The sequence below is a fragment of the Glycine soja genome, chromosome 12, assembly GCF_004193775.1.
Source record: "Glycine soja cultivar W05 chromosome 12, ASM419377v2, whole genome shotgun sequence".
Lineage (NCBI taxonomy): Eukaryota > Viridiplantae > Streptophyta > Magnoliopsida > Fabales > Fabaceae > Glycine > Glycine soja.
Genome location: NC_041013.1, coordinates 22,907,390 through 22,922,192, shown reverse-complemented (window position 1 = coordinate 22,922,192; position 14,803 = coordinate 22,907,390). Strand labels below are relative to the sequence as shown.

General features: G+C 41.9%; 2 protein-coding genes across 2 annotated transcripts; both read right to left on the bottom strand.

The window, feature by feature from the left end:
- Window positions 1–3,225: 3,225 nt before the first annotated feature.
- LOC114378881 lies at window positions 3,226–3,852 on the bottom strand. Its single transcript, XM_028337472.1, has 2 exons — window positions 3,591–3,852; window positions 3,226–3,482 (listed from the first exon to the last, which is right to left on the bottom strand). The coding sequence occupies exons 1-2, from the start codon at window positions 3,850–3,852 to the stop codon at window positions 3,226–3,228; spliced, it is 519 nt and encodes a 172-aa protein (XP_028193273.1).
- Window positions 3,853–11,035: 7,183 nt separating this feature from the next.
- LOC114378880 lies at window positions 11,036–11,617 on the bottom strand. The gene has a single exon (XM_028337471.1). The coding sequence runs from the start codon at window positions 11,615–11,617 to the stop codon at window positions 11,036–11,038; it is 582 nt and encodes a 193-aa protein (XP_028193272.1).
- Between the last annotated feature and the right edge of the window lie 3,186 nt (window positions 11,618–14,803).

Here is a 14,803-nt window from a genome sequence, read left to right as displayed (position 1 = left end):
GAAATGACGCTGATGTTCCTTGCTTCGGAAATGGTGTTCGACAAACTCAATTTTCGCTTGTGGGGTTGCACTAGATCCCTCCCCTGCGGTGGCCTTCCTAGCCCTTTTAGCAGAAAGCTTCTTCGGAGCCATCGCCTACAAAGACACATCCAACTAAAATTTAGCATAAAATTTTTTTTTGCACGAAATACATAACCATATTATTTTAGTTATCCCAAGTATAGCAACCAAGAAGTTAATCAATTTTTGTGTGGTTTTTATTAATTGTATGTGATACCATACAACTAATAAAAATCACAACTCAGTGCGTATTATTTTGAAAGAAAGAATTTGATATTCTACAGCAATTCATGTGCAATGTACCCACCCTAGTGCAGCAAGTTTAGCCAAACAATTAGGCCAATTCAATCCAAACAACTTTAAGCATTCATTAGTGACTCATGTATTTGCATCTAAAGAAATGTCTGAAATTCCAAGCTTAGTTCATACTCTTGGCATTTAATTTATCAACCTAAGTTGATCATACACCTAAAATAATGGATGAACATGTGTAAAGATCATTACCCATTCAAGCTTCAAAATAACACATAGAATAGCCATTGTGACATTTCATCAAACAGTTGGTATGCGCATGTTAAAACATGTACAAATGAGAGATAAGGAGCAACATGACATGCAAATTTGTGAAAGAATCATAGATAGGCCTAGAGCCATCCATTACAGCCACCAATCCAAGCATTTTGATCATGGGTTTACACACCACTCATCTCACATACATTGCAAAGAAAACAACAATCAAAGAACCAAATATCACATGGAAAAGGTAAAATTAGATGGAGATGGCACTTACTTGAATGGGATGAAAGGAATGCAAAAAAAATGAAACAAAAGTGCACAAAGGAAGCTTGATACTGCTGCCAATGGTGGTGCCTCGTGAAGCTTTTGATTTTTGGGGAAAATGGGGTGAAATATGATTCCACCCTTCCCCTATTATTTTTTTTCGTCAGCCATGCTCGCCTAGGCGAGTTGAATTTTATTTTTTTTTTGCAAAGTTTTTGTTATTATTATTATATATATTTTTCCCTTCTAAGCCTTATAATTACGTATAAACTTTAGGTGAATTCATGAGATAATTCAAGAAAAAGAACAAATCCTAAAACTCACAACAAAAAGCATAAAAACATAAAATTAAAGAGCAAAGTTTTAGAGATACTAGGTTGCCTCCTATGAGCGCTTCTTTAACGTCTTTAGCCGGACGCGTGGTCTGTGGTCAAGGCTTTGCAATCTCATCCTCCCTAATTCTTTTCCTTGATTGTGAGCAAACCCGATTATGGACTTAGCATCTGTTGGCACCTGCTCTAATGCCTTGATAAAGGAAATGTTAACATGCAAATGTAAAAAAATACTACGAGATGCTCGTATCACCTTTCCATTTTCCCCTAGGCTTACCCAAGTTTGTGTGGTGCTGGCCATCACCCAAAATGACTCTTTATTCATTTTCCAGTTTGCAAGATACTTTGATGATAAGATGTAGATGCATGCATGTTTATGATCGAACGTTAAACGTGATAATTAAATAGGTGTTGTGATTTCCTCTTTTCGTTATCGTGTTCAATTTTACTTAACGCTTACGGCACCCCTGCTGAACATGCCGAATGGCTCCGAAATATTGATCGTGTGAGTGAGCAAGAAAACGAGAGTGTATGTCCATGCCTGACGACAATAAAAGAGTGCAAAGGACACAACACTAGAAGGAGAGATACAAATCATTAATCCACATTTATTAACGTTGCGATTATTGTTTACAAAGATAGCCTAAGATGTGGCGATCTTAATGAGTCCTTAAGGAGGCCCAAATATTGAGCCTTTGAATTTCCCCAAGTATTACACGTAATATCGCTTGATGATGTCGGAATTCACAGACAAAGGCAACTCTTCATCATCCATGTTCATGAGCAACAACGCTTCTCCTGAGAAAACCTTCTTCACCATAAACGGTCCTTCATAGTTTGGGGCCCATTTACCTCGGTGATCCTTTTGAACCTGTGATACTTTCTTCAGAACAAGGTCCCTCTCGTTGAACTTATGCAGGCACACTCTTTTGTCAAAAGCATTTTTCACTCTGCTCTGATATAGTCGCCCATGGCTCATGGCAGCCAATTTCTTACCCTCAATAAGATTTAATTGGTCAAAGCGTGCCTAGGCCCACTCTACTTCTTCCAATCCCAACTCTGCTAGGATTCTTAAAAAAGGAATCTCCACCTCAAACCGGAGCACAGCTTCTATTCCGTACACCAAAGAGAACGGGGTTGCCCTAGTAGATGTGCGTACAGAAGTCCAATACCCATGCAGTGCGAAGGGGAACATCTCGTGCCAATCCTTGTATGATACATTCATCTTCTGGACGATCTTCTTGATGTTCTTATTGACAGCCTCAACTGCCCCATTCATCTTGGGCCTATAAGGCGTGGAATTATGGTGTTGGATTTTGAAGTCCTTTCACATTTCCTTCATCACCTTGTTTAAATTGGTGGCATTATCGGTGATGATCTTTCTGGGTAACCCATATCTGCAAATTATCTCCTTCTTAATGAATCTAATCACCACATTCCTAGTCACACTAGCATATGAAGCTTCTTCCACCCATTTGGTGAAGTAATCAATGGCGACTAAAATGAAGCGATGCTTGTTTGAAGCCTAGGGTTTGATGGCCCTGATCACGTCTATGCCCCACATTGAGAATGGCCACGGTGCTGCTAACATGTTCAATGGTACAGGCAAAGCATTAACATTATCAGCGAAGGTCTGGCATTTATGGCATTTCCTCACATGAACGTAACAATCATTCTCCATAGTGAGCCAGTAATATCCCGCCCTCAAAATCTTTCGGGCCATGGCATGTCCATTTTCATGTGTACCAAAGGATCCCTCATGCACCTCCACTAGCATTTTTTCAACCTCCTTTGCATCCACACATCAAAGCAACACCATGTCATGGTTTCTTTTGTACAAGACATTCCCACTTAGGAGGAAACTGGCTTCCAACTTCCATAATGTCCTCTTGTCATTGTCAGAGGCCTCAGGTGGGTATTCCTTATCCTTAATGTATCACTTGATATCAAAGTACCAAGGTTTACCATCCTCTTCCTTTTCTATCAAACAACAATGTGCAGGCTCAACACGACATCTAAATTCGATGTATGGCAAATCTACGTGAGGGCTCACTTAGAACATGGACGATAAAGTGGCAAGGGCATCGGCCATCTGGTTTTCCTCTCTAGGAATGTGATGAAATGATATGTCATCAAAGAGTTCCGTCAATTTCCTGATGTAAGCCTGGTAAGGCACCAACTTGTGGTCTCTGGTCTCCCATTCACCTTTCAATTGATGAATCACCAATGTCGAGTCCCCATATACTTTGAGCAACTTGAACCTAAAGTCGATCACCACTCGGATCCCTAGGGCGCATGCCTCGTACTTCGCTATATTGTTTGTTCAGTCGAAACACAACCTAGCCGTGAAAGGTATATATTACTTGTCTGGCAAAACCAACACTACCCCAATCCCATGACCTAGCGCATTAGACGCACCATCGAACCACACAACCCACTTATCCTTGTCCTCATCTTCAACCTCCTCCTCAAACAAGGCCATAATATCCTCATCAGGGAGTTCTGGATGCATAGGCTGATAATCATTTAGGGTTTGTTGAGCTAGATAATCTGCCAAGGCGCTCCCTTTTATTGCCTTCTGAGTGACGTAGACGATATCGAATTCTAACAACAGAACCTGCCACCGAGCTATCCTTCCAATGAGAGCGGGCTTTTCGAAGATGTACTTGACGGGATCCATTTTGGACACCAACCAAGTAGTGCAACTCAACATATAATGTCTCAAACGGTGAGCCACCCATGCCAAGGCAAAACATGTCCTCTTATGCAATGAGTAGTTCATCTTACATGTTGTGAACTTCTTACTCAAGTAGTAAATAGCATGTTCTCTTTTTTCCGGATTCATCATATTATCCTAGCACACACCCCATCGACTCATCTAATACTGTCATTTATAGGACAATAGGTCTTCTGGGAATCGGTGGCATGAGCACAGGAGGATTCATCAAACACTGTTTAATCCTTTCAAATGCCACTTGACAATCATCGTCCCATTGGACAGACTGATTTTTACGCTATAATCTAAAAAGAGGCTCGCAAGTGGCGGTTAACTGTGAAATGAATCTCACTATGTGGTTCAACCTTCCCAAGAAACCCCGGACCTGCTTCTAGATATGTGGCTCGGGCATCTCGAGGATTGCTTTTGCCTTGTCTGATTCCACCTCTATTCCTTTCTAGCTAACGACAAAGCCAAGCAATTTTCCAGATTTTACCCCGAACGTACACTTTGCAGGATTCAGCCTTAACATGTATTTACGCAGTCGCCCGAGCAACTTCCGCAAATTGACTAGGTGTTCCTCCTCCATCCTTGATTTGGCGATCATGTCATCCACATAGACCTCGATCTCTTTATGCATCATGTCGTGGAATAATGTCACCATGGCCCGCTGGTATGTTGCCCCAGCATTCTTCAGCCCAAATGACATCACCTTGTAGCAGAAGGTCCCCCATAGAGTGATGAATGTTGTTTTTTCCATATCCTTCAGTGCCATCTTTATCTAATTGTAACCCAAAAACCCATTCATGAAAGAGAATAGGGCAAAAATGGTCGTGTTATGTGGTAAAGGAAAGTTATCCTTTGAACTGGCTCGGTTTAGATCCCGATAGTTCACGCACATTCGCACCTTCCCATCCTTTTTCGGGACTGGCACGATATTGGCAACCCATTCTGGGTACCAAGCAATGGCCAAGAAACCGACATCAAATTGCTTTTTCACTTCCTCCTTTATCTTTAGGGACATCTCGGGTTTCATTCTCCTCAATTTTTGCTTTACCGAGGAGCACTCGGGATTCAGAGGCAGCTTGTGCTGCATGATTTTCGAGCTCAAACCAGGCATATCCTGGTAAGACCAAACAAAGATGTCTTCGTAGTCTCTCAATAGAGTTACTAACTCATCTCAGACGTTCGTGGACATACAAGTGCCGATCTTGACCTCATTTTTCTCTCCACCAATGCCTAAATTCACAACCTCTGTTTCTTCTCAGTGCAGCTTCACCTCCCTTTCTTCTTGCTCCACCATTCTCCTCAAATCCGGGGGAAGTCCCCAATCCTCATTTTCTTCCTCCTCGGCTTGATTTACTAGCTGCTCAAAGTCAACATCCGAGTCCTCGATATCACTACTTTCACAGGACTCATTGTTGGATTTGCATCAAATCATTTAATCACAACGAAAATAAATATGCAGAAAAATGAAATGGACAAAAGTGCGAGAGGGAACATATCAATAAAAAGGTTGTATATTTATAATTGTGGGAACATTTAAAGAAAAAGGTATGCCCAATAAAAGAAGCAAACCCTAAAGCCTAGGCCCATTAAAAGGGTTCAAACTACTGGATTACATTGGATTTGACACAGAAATCTCGGGTCGCTCCATTATCCGCCAATTCTTCAATTCGAAACCCGGGGAGCACGGCTGCACCCAACTTGGCTAATCTTGGTTGGTTTCTTCTTCTAGCACAACAACCTAATTCTCATGCATCCAGCCCACACTGACAAAGCTTTTGCTAACATGACAGATAAAGACCCTCTCCATCTGTGGTCCCTGCCCTTGTAAATGGGCTAGGCTTCTTTCTTTCCTTTCTAAGGCGACCCTTCTCTTGTCGACATGTGTAGGCTTGTAACCCAGACTGAACCTTCCACGGTTTTCAATGAACTTCACCAAGTTTTTCGTGCCATCACCATTCCGGCCTAAACCCATTCCGGACTCATACCCATCCCTTAACATAACTCAAGCCACCATTAAGGAGGAACCAGATAAACGTGGTTGCACCGAAGGAGCCTCCACATAAGCATTGTTCACAATTTCTAGTGCTTGAAAAGATGTTTCCAATGACTCTTCCGCAGCTTCCACATAGGGTGTAAAGGATGGACAACTCACTAGTATATCTTCTTCACCCGACACTATAACTAGTTGTCCTTCCACCACAAACTTCAATTTCAGGTGCAACGTTGATGGGACCAGCCCAACAGAATGGATCCAAGGCTGACCTAGCAGGTAACTATAAGCAGGGCTTATGTCCATCACTTGGAAAGTTATCTGGCACGTGTGTGGCCCAATTTGAATCGGGAGATCGATCTCCCCTCTCACGTCACGCCGGCTACCATCAAAAGCCTTTACCACCATGGAGCTTGGCCTCATATGCGACACATCAAATGGCAGCTTATCCAATGTACTTTTGGGCATGACATCGAGGGAAAAGCCATTGTCAATGAGCACTTTGGCCACTATGTGGTCCATGCATTTGACGGACACGTGCAAAGCCTTGTTGTGTCCCCTGCCCTCAACTGGCATCTCCTCGTCGGCAAATGTCAAGTAATTGTTTGTAGTGATGTTGTTGAGTATTCCCTCGAAGCCCTCCACTAATATGTCTTGCACTACATGAGCCTCATTCAAAATTTTGACCAACAGTGCCCAATGAGGCTTGGAGTTCATGAGCAGCCCTAATAGAGAGATCCTGGCTGGAGTTTTATTCAATTGCTCAATCACTTTGAATTCACTATGTTGAATGATTCTCATAAATTCAATCGCCTCCTCAGCTGATATCTCTCTCTTGCTAAAGTCATCCCCTTCCCCTGCAAGCTTTCCAATAGGGGCCTCGTCATTCTCGGTCGGACCCGTCTTCTCCCTCTCGCCTATATCTGCCTTTGCCTTCCCCTTGTCTTTCGACCTTGCCGGTAGTTTGGGAGGAGCGAAAATGCATCCACTACGAGTCATGCCGCTAGTACCAAAAATATTTGTGATCTTAGCAGCCAGCATGCCATTCTCGACACATATGACAGACGCATTCTGCCTTCTGTTGGGCCCTTGTACGCCATATTTCCATGGTATTGCCTTGTCACTCTTGTAAAGGGAGGGTGCTGGAGTCTTTGCTATAGGGGGTTGGAAAACTCGGGGTATATGAGTGGTAATGTCCTTGGTGAAATGGATCACCAAAGGTTTAAGCTTGCTTGGGTTTTTGTCACCCAACTGCATGTATACCTCTCCTTCCTCCTTCTTTGCACTGCAGATTTCAATTTGACCCCTACTTATCAGTCCCTGCAGCAACTCCTAAGCTATTGGGCATGTTTCCACATCGTGCGATGCCCCTGGATGCATCAAGCATTGATCTCCTTTGTTACTATCAAGGTCAATTACACCGGCCTCGCGTAATGCCTCCAATATGAACCGCCTGGAAGTCGACACATCCTCTATCTGCTTCGGCTCTCGAGACTTCCATTCTTCCACTGTGTTCACCACCGAGCTTCCATGATTGGAAAGTGGGTTAGTGCTTACATTTGGACTATCCTCTTGAAATGTAAGCCATCCAACGCCAATCAAACTTTGTACCTTGTGCTTAAAGGCCACACATTGCTCGACGGAGTGCCCCAGGATGCCACCATGATAGGCTCATGTGGCGTTAGGATTGTACCATTGATGGGCTCACTACAGCCATTTGGTTGTTGAGCAAGGATGGTAGCAGGTCGGTGTTAGTCGATGAAAATGACTAACTTTTGTGTATAAAACTTGTATAAATTGTATCAAACTCTCCCAATTTATGGTTATTTTGTAATGTTATAAGTAATTTATGTTAAGTATAGGTAATAAATAATTAGTATTTTCATTTTGTGTGTTTAATAATCATTTTCTCTCAATTTCAAGTTAATTAGGTAAGCTTTGGAAAAGGCTGTTTTCACCTTCTCGCTAAGCCAATCTGCTGGCTTAGCGAGCATCCGCAAAGCGCAACACTCCTGGGCTAAGCGCGAGGAAGAATCCAGAAGAAGATGAGCTGTACAGGTTCGCTAAGCACACCACTTCATCTCTCTAAGCACACCGCTTCAGTTCATCCGCTAAGCGAGAAAGGCGCACTAAGCCAAAAATCACTAACGTGCGCTAAGCACACGAGCACGAACAAGGCCACCTATTTAAGCCTGAAATCAGATTTTGTGAAGAGAGTTTGGACTGGGATTCAGAGCTTTGCATGTCTAGGGTTTCTAGAGAGAGAAAGGTCTAAGTTCCAGAGAGTTTTGAGAGATTTTGTTGTGTGAGGATCTGTAGAGACCAGAGCTTGAAGCAGGAGCCGATTTGAGAGCTTGAGATGAGTTTGTGAGTGATTGTGAGATCCTAGAGGTGAAGGAGACATCCTCACCACTTGTATTTTTGCAATCTTTCATCTTGTTCTTCTCTTTGTTGTTAAGAAGGCTTCCTGGTATGGAAAGCTAAATCCTCTGTTGGATCTTCCCTATAGATACCTGATGTAAATATATTTCTATCTATTTAATGATGTTTTGTGTGTTCTCTGTGCTATCTTCTTTTCATTCCAGTATGTCTTTACCTTGATCATGTAGATGCATGCTTTGTTATGGTCATTCAATAGTGGAAACTGGCCTGACTCTAAAGTCCTTGATAGTGCAAGGCTGAGTAGTCGTGCTTTTACGAAGAATCGGGGTGCGATAAGTCAGTTGAGTATGTGTGTCTTAATGCGGTCCTGGTTGAGTTTAGTCTTAGAAGAGGAATCTGCGGACGAGGCTTGATCAAGATTAGGCTAAACTATCATAAGGAATCGGGGTTTAGTATCTCAGCAGACACCATAAGAACACATAAGCATTGTTAGATAGAGAATATCTTTTTAGCATCAAGCACCTATTAGGAAGACCAACGTGTTCTCTACTTGTTTTTACACATCATTTCTCTCGCGTGATTTTCTTTCTTTTTGCACAGATAGTTTATACACTTGTTCATATTCGCACCTACTTTTACACACTAGATGCCTATTAGCTGAAATAGCTTACCAAATAACACAAGTTCCCCGAGTGTTCGATACTCGGTTCTTACCGTTTTATACTACCTGTGCAATCCAGTGCACTTGCCGGAAGCCGAACAAGTTCTTGGCATCATTGTTGGGGAACTTCTTTTTATTTGGGAAGTTAGCTCATTTTTAGGTGTCTATTCTTTATTTGTTATTCTTTGATTGTTTTGTGAATATTCATTCATAAATTCTATTTGTCTATTCCTGTTTAAATGGATAACCGTTGTTCTGTTAGTATTGTATATGCATAAATCTCCCACAGGCAATTTAGTTCCTCTAGACTTAGAAATTGAAGCTACGTTGCGAAGGAACAGGGCCGAGAGGAGAAGGAAACTTCCGCAAGACAGAACAATTGCATCCATTCTTGAGGAGGAGACTCATTTCTCTGACTTATTATCACATGATTCACCATCATCAAGGGAATCTGCCACTCAATTACCTAAAGCCATTACCATGGCAGAAGAGCATGACCAGAGGATTACCCTTGAGTATTATTCAAGTAGTTTAGTACCACAATTTTTTACCAGCATTGCTCGTCCTGAAGTGCAAGCTAACAACATCAACTATCCACATTCCTTAATTCATTTAATACAGGGGAACTTATTTCAAGGATTACCTAATGAAGACCGCTATGCACACTTGGCAACGTTCATTGAAATATGTAACACTATTAAGATTGCCGGTGTACCAGACGAAGCTATTAGGCTCAGCCTTTTCTCATTCTCATTGGCAGGAGAAGCCAAGAGGTGGCTCCACTCATTCAAGGGCAACAGCCTGAAAACCTGGGAAGAAGTTGTTGAAAAGTTCCTAAAGAAATACTTCCCAGAGTCCAAGACTACAGAAGGGAAAGCTGCAATCTCTTCATTTCATCAGTTTCCTGATGAATCTCTAAGTGAAGCATTGGAGAGATTCAAAGGCTTGTTAAGAAAAACTCCCACTCATGGGTTTTCCGAGCCAATCCAATTGAATATGTTTATTGATGGGCTGAGACCACAAACCAAGCAACTGTTAGATGCTTCTGCAGGGGGAAAGATAAAACTGAAGACCCCGGAAGAAGCAACAAAGCTAATTGAGAACATGTCAGCCAGTGATCATGTCATTCAACGAGACAGAACCCACCAACCCACGAAGAAAAGATTGATAGAGCTATCATCACATGACGCGCTATTGGCACAAAACAAGTTGCTTTCTAAGCAACTGGAAATTTTAACAGAAACACTTGATAAGCTGCCAACTAAGTTGTCTATGGGTCAACCTACACACTCTTCTATTTTGTAGGTTACAGGTTGTACCATTTGTGGTGAGGCTCATGAAACACGCCAATGTACTCCCGCTAAAGAAAACACTCAACAAATTCATTATATGGGAAATCAACAACGACAAGGGTATACTCAAGGAGGATTTTCAGGCTTCCAATAGGGTCCATATAGTCAACAAGGACAGTGGAGGACACATCCTGGCAATCAGTTCAACAAAGACCAGAGTGGGCCTTCAAACAGACCAATCCAACAAGGACCTAACATATTCCAGAGAACTACTAAGTTGGAGGAGACCTTAACTCAGTTTATGCAGGTAACAATGTCAAATCATAAAAGCATTGAGTCAGCATTGAAGAACCTTGAGGTCCAGGTGGGACAACTGGCCAAGCAGATAGCTGACAAGTCATCTAGCAGTTTTGTGGCAAATACAGAATAGAATCGCAATGAGGAATGCAAAACTGTGATGACAAGGAGTAAAAGGTTTGTGGAGGTTGAGGATAAGGATAGTGTTGTGCATGAGAAGAAAACTGCTGACAAGAAAAGTACTGATGGCAAGAAAAATTAGGTTAGAGGCAAAAGTAATCAAGAAAAAAAGGAACAAATAATGGTCAAGAACACAAGTAAAGTGTCTACTATCATCATGATCATTTCTATTTCCATCATTGGGGGTGCTACTTGAGCCGCCAAATCCCTCCACCTCAGGGCGTATTCTTTGAAGGACTCATGCTCCCTTTTGCACATGTTCTGCAACAGCATTCTATCCGGGGCCATGTCGGAATTGTACTGGTATTGCCTAATGAAGGCAGCCATTAGGTCTTTCTAGGAGTGAATCCAGGAAGATTCCATATTAGTGTACCAAGTGATAGCTGCCCCAGCCAAACTCTCTTGAAAAAAATGCATCAAGAGTTTCTCGTCCTTCGTGTACGCCCCCATCTTCCGGCAGTACATTTTCAGGTGGTTATTGGGGCAAGTAGTCCCCTTGTATTTGTCAAAGTCTAGCACTTTGAACTTCAGAGGAATGATGACGTCGGGCACTAGGCACAATTCCGCCATGTTGGCAAAAGGGTAGTCTCCACTTCCTTCAATGGCCCTCAACCTTTCTTCTATGTGATCAAATTTTTCCCTTTCCACTATGGCAGGAGGCAATCTTCCCACCGAAAAAATGTAAGGGTTGAAGTTGTGGTTGTGGGCGATACTGAGGGCCCCCCGAGGTGTTTGGCTGGGGTATGCTACCAAATGCTTGCCCCTCAGTGGCATATCCAAGGTAAGGCTCAAAGTTGGCCAGAGTGTGATCTCAGGGTACTTCATGTGTCTCCCACATGGGTTGAGCGACATGTGCATGCCTAAACTGGGGTTGTTGGCTCTCAAGGGGTATATGAGCGGAGTGGTCGACGTTCTCATCGAGCACATGTACAGCATTGGGTGGTGCATAGGGAGGCAAGCCATACAATGAAAAAGGATGCTTGCTCTGGACCTACACAAAATGAGGGCCGCCTGTACTCCCCAACGCTTTGCCTCCCTGACCTACCATATCTGAGACTGGACGATTTACTTGATTGAGGCCAGATGGGTGAGTCGGGTCCACCTCAGTGGCGGTACTTGCGGAAATGATTGTAGCTGTGTTGACCTTCATCATTTTTCTTATACTCATCATAGCTTCCATCATTGTGGTCATTTGCTCTTTCATGGCTTCCATGTTGGCCTTCATTTGTTCCTGTACCTCCTCTATTTCACTCATCAATCTAGCTTTGGCATGGGTTCGGTAAAGGCGCCGTAAAGTGCATTCTTTCCTTTTGATTATAATGATTACAGTTCTGATTTCAAGGAAAGAATGCAATGAGCAATGCAACCAATGTGAAAAGAAAAATAAGCATGGATGTACGTGAATGATACATTGTTGAAGTATTGCAAATTTTACACAGGACATTCAGTAGAACATAGGGTCGAATCAATTTAGATTTTCATTAAAACAACATTGTTCATTACATCTTGTTAGAGTCAAAGTGCAACTAGAAATAAAACATGGACATCAATAGTCCTTAATTTTGTAAATTATTTAGCTCAATCATGTGTTGGCAGTAGCCAAAGAAACTACGTAAACTCGACCCATCTTCTGCCCCAACTTTTGCAAGCTAGTTACTTCCATACTTGGCCCTGACTTGATGAAACCTTTTTCTTAAAACCATGTGCTTGGTTCGACCCCATAATCCAAGGAATAGAAATTTTAATTGTCAATACTTTGACAACCTATCATAGAGATGAATGATTAGGGCACACTTATGTTATGCATGACAAATGTAATTATGAGATCGACATGAGACGCCTGAAGAAACATCCTTTCCTAGTTAACAATGCATTAGGTACCATGTTCACATGATTTTCAATCATTTTTTTAAGAGAAATGAGTGTATAATCCCAACATGGTTTGTTCATAGCTATCATCATGGTACCCAACACATTTAACTAAGAATGTGGTGTAAACTTTCATTCTTCATTGTGACTTTCTTTTTGTTCTTTTTTTTGTTTTTTTTTTTGTTTTGCAGAGGAAAATGCAAGGATCATGCATGAGTGAACATAACATGCGAACGATGAAAATATAATGTACGCAGTTGGCAGAACAAAAGCATGTTAAATGAAGATGTATGATAATGCAATGACTTATGCAAATGCAATGCATGAATATGATAAATGATAAATGCAGGAATGATATGTCCATTACGATGCCATGAAGAGATGCATGATGCGATCAAGGAACAAGCCAGAGTGAGTTTGCTATGTGCCCCCTAATTCAAAAACCTAATGGAAAGGATCCAAAAGTCCATTTCTAGTGATAACTCCCAAGGGTACTTTCATGTAACCTTATCGGTCTCTAGAGATATCATCCTCTTAGATAATACATTGTGGCGATAGGGACTATCAGCAACAATGCATTACCAAAAGAGGAAAACTCTAGATGAGGCATCACTGTTATCAAGCAAGTCAGAGATCCAGCATGACCACAGATCGACCTCCACTCCATATGGCTCACATAGACTCGGGTATAGGGCCTAATATCTCAACGTGTGTGCAAAGGTGTAGGTGCCATGTGTGCATAGAACAAAAATATTTCTAACTACGAATGTAATAGATAGGTAGACACACACCAAACACAATAACATAGCAAAGGTTATATACAAATATGGATAAAACAAAAAATAAAAGAGAAAAGGGAACATAAATAAAGAAGAAGTCATGATAAAACATTGCACACTGATCGAATGGTTTAACTATCTAACAAGGTGTCCCTAGTGGAGTCGTCATCTGTCGCAACCTACCCTTTTACGGGAGGGCGAGGCGAAAAGAAAAGTGCACATCCTACAAAAAAGATAACGTGCGGGAGTCGCCACCAATGTTTCTTCAAGGAAAACGTTAGAAAAACCAAAAAGGAGGTCTGTGAATTTTGAAAATAAAGATTCGGAAGTTGTTTACACGTAGGGAAGGTATTAGCACCCCACGTGCTCGTCACAAGGGACGACGGCCTTTAATCAAGTGTGCAACGTGACTTCAAAAATTATTTACTTTTCCCTTTTTTATATCTTTTTATTTTTCGGGTCGACAAGGGGGTGCCCTTGCTCCTACGTATCCTCAAGTGCGATGAGGAATTCAGACCTACGTAGTTCTTTAAAGTGAGAAAGTTTGTGTGTCAAATTGGATTTTATGCTTTTGAAAGATTCTTTTTAAATAACAAGAACAAAAAAAGGGTCGTTAAGATGTTGGACCTTGAACAATCTCAAGTGACTTTGATGGAGAGAAATTCAGTTATGCATAGATTTTATCTTGGTTTTGTTTATTAACTTTCAATCTCTTTAAAAGGCAACTTTGCAATGCTAATGATCGGTTAAGGTTAAACTTTACAAAAAAAATGAGATTACCGATGATAGAAGGAGGAGATGAATATGCACAAAACAACAAGGGGGACCCCTAAGGGTGCATAGATCACATTCAAATCATAAAACAAAACTAACCGAGAGTCGCACGAAGAACACCAAACAAGGAACGATGTAGGGATTGATCACAGTCGCGATTCGGCAATGCCTCGGCTTTGTTTCCTCTTCTTTCTTCTTCTTCTCTCTTATTTATCTCAATTTCCTTCACTACTCAATGTTGGAACCCCTCCTCAGCCCCCCTAGCACGCCTATTTATAGGAAAAGTGGAATTTTGGGCACTTGGAGCTCGCCCAGGTGAGCTAAGGCTTATTCCTGAAGTCATCAAATCACCTAGGCGAGTTGGTTCCTTAACCCTAAAGCTGTTTGGCGGCCCAGGCAAGCCAGAGGCTAGCCTAGGCAAGCTAGGGTCCAGGAAACTCAAGGAAAAGACCCTTTTGCCCCCCTTTCTTGGTATCTTTTGCATTCTTGATCAAAACATTGAATGATCATTTTGTTTTGTGCAGTAACTAGTGTCGAACAATGCAGCTCGGCTAGCGAGAATCAAAACATCAGTGAACGATAGTCCCCAAATGAAATTAGGGTCTGACACTCTCCAATGACATGCCAAAACTGTTGGTAGAAAAGGGCAGGCATTCCATCCTCACTTGGCACTTTAGTAGGG

Coding starts and splice junctions, on each gene's coding strand:
- LOC114378881 (XM_028337472.1), bottom strand. CDS start 3,852: ATGGATCCCGTCAAGTACATCTTCGAAAAGCCCGCTCTCATTGGAAGG. Junction 3,483..3,590: donor GTGGGTTGTGTGGTTCGATG/GTGCGTCTAATG, acceptor CAAACAATATAG/CGAAGTACGAGGCATGCGCC.
- LOC114378880 (XM_028337471.1), bottom strand. CDS start 11,617: ATGAGAACGTCGACCACTCCGCTCATATACCCCTTGAGAGCCAACAAC.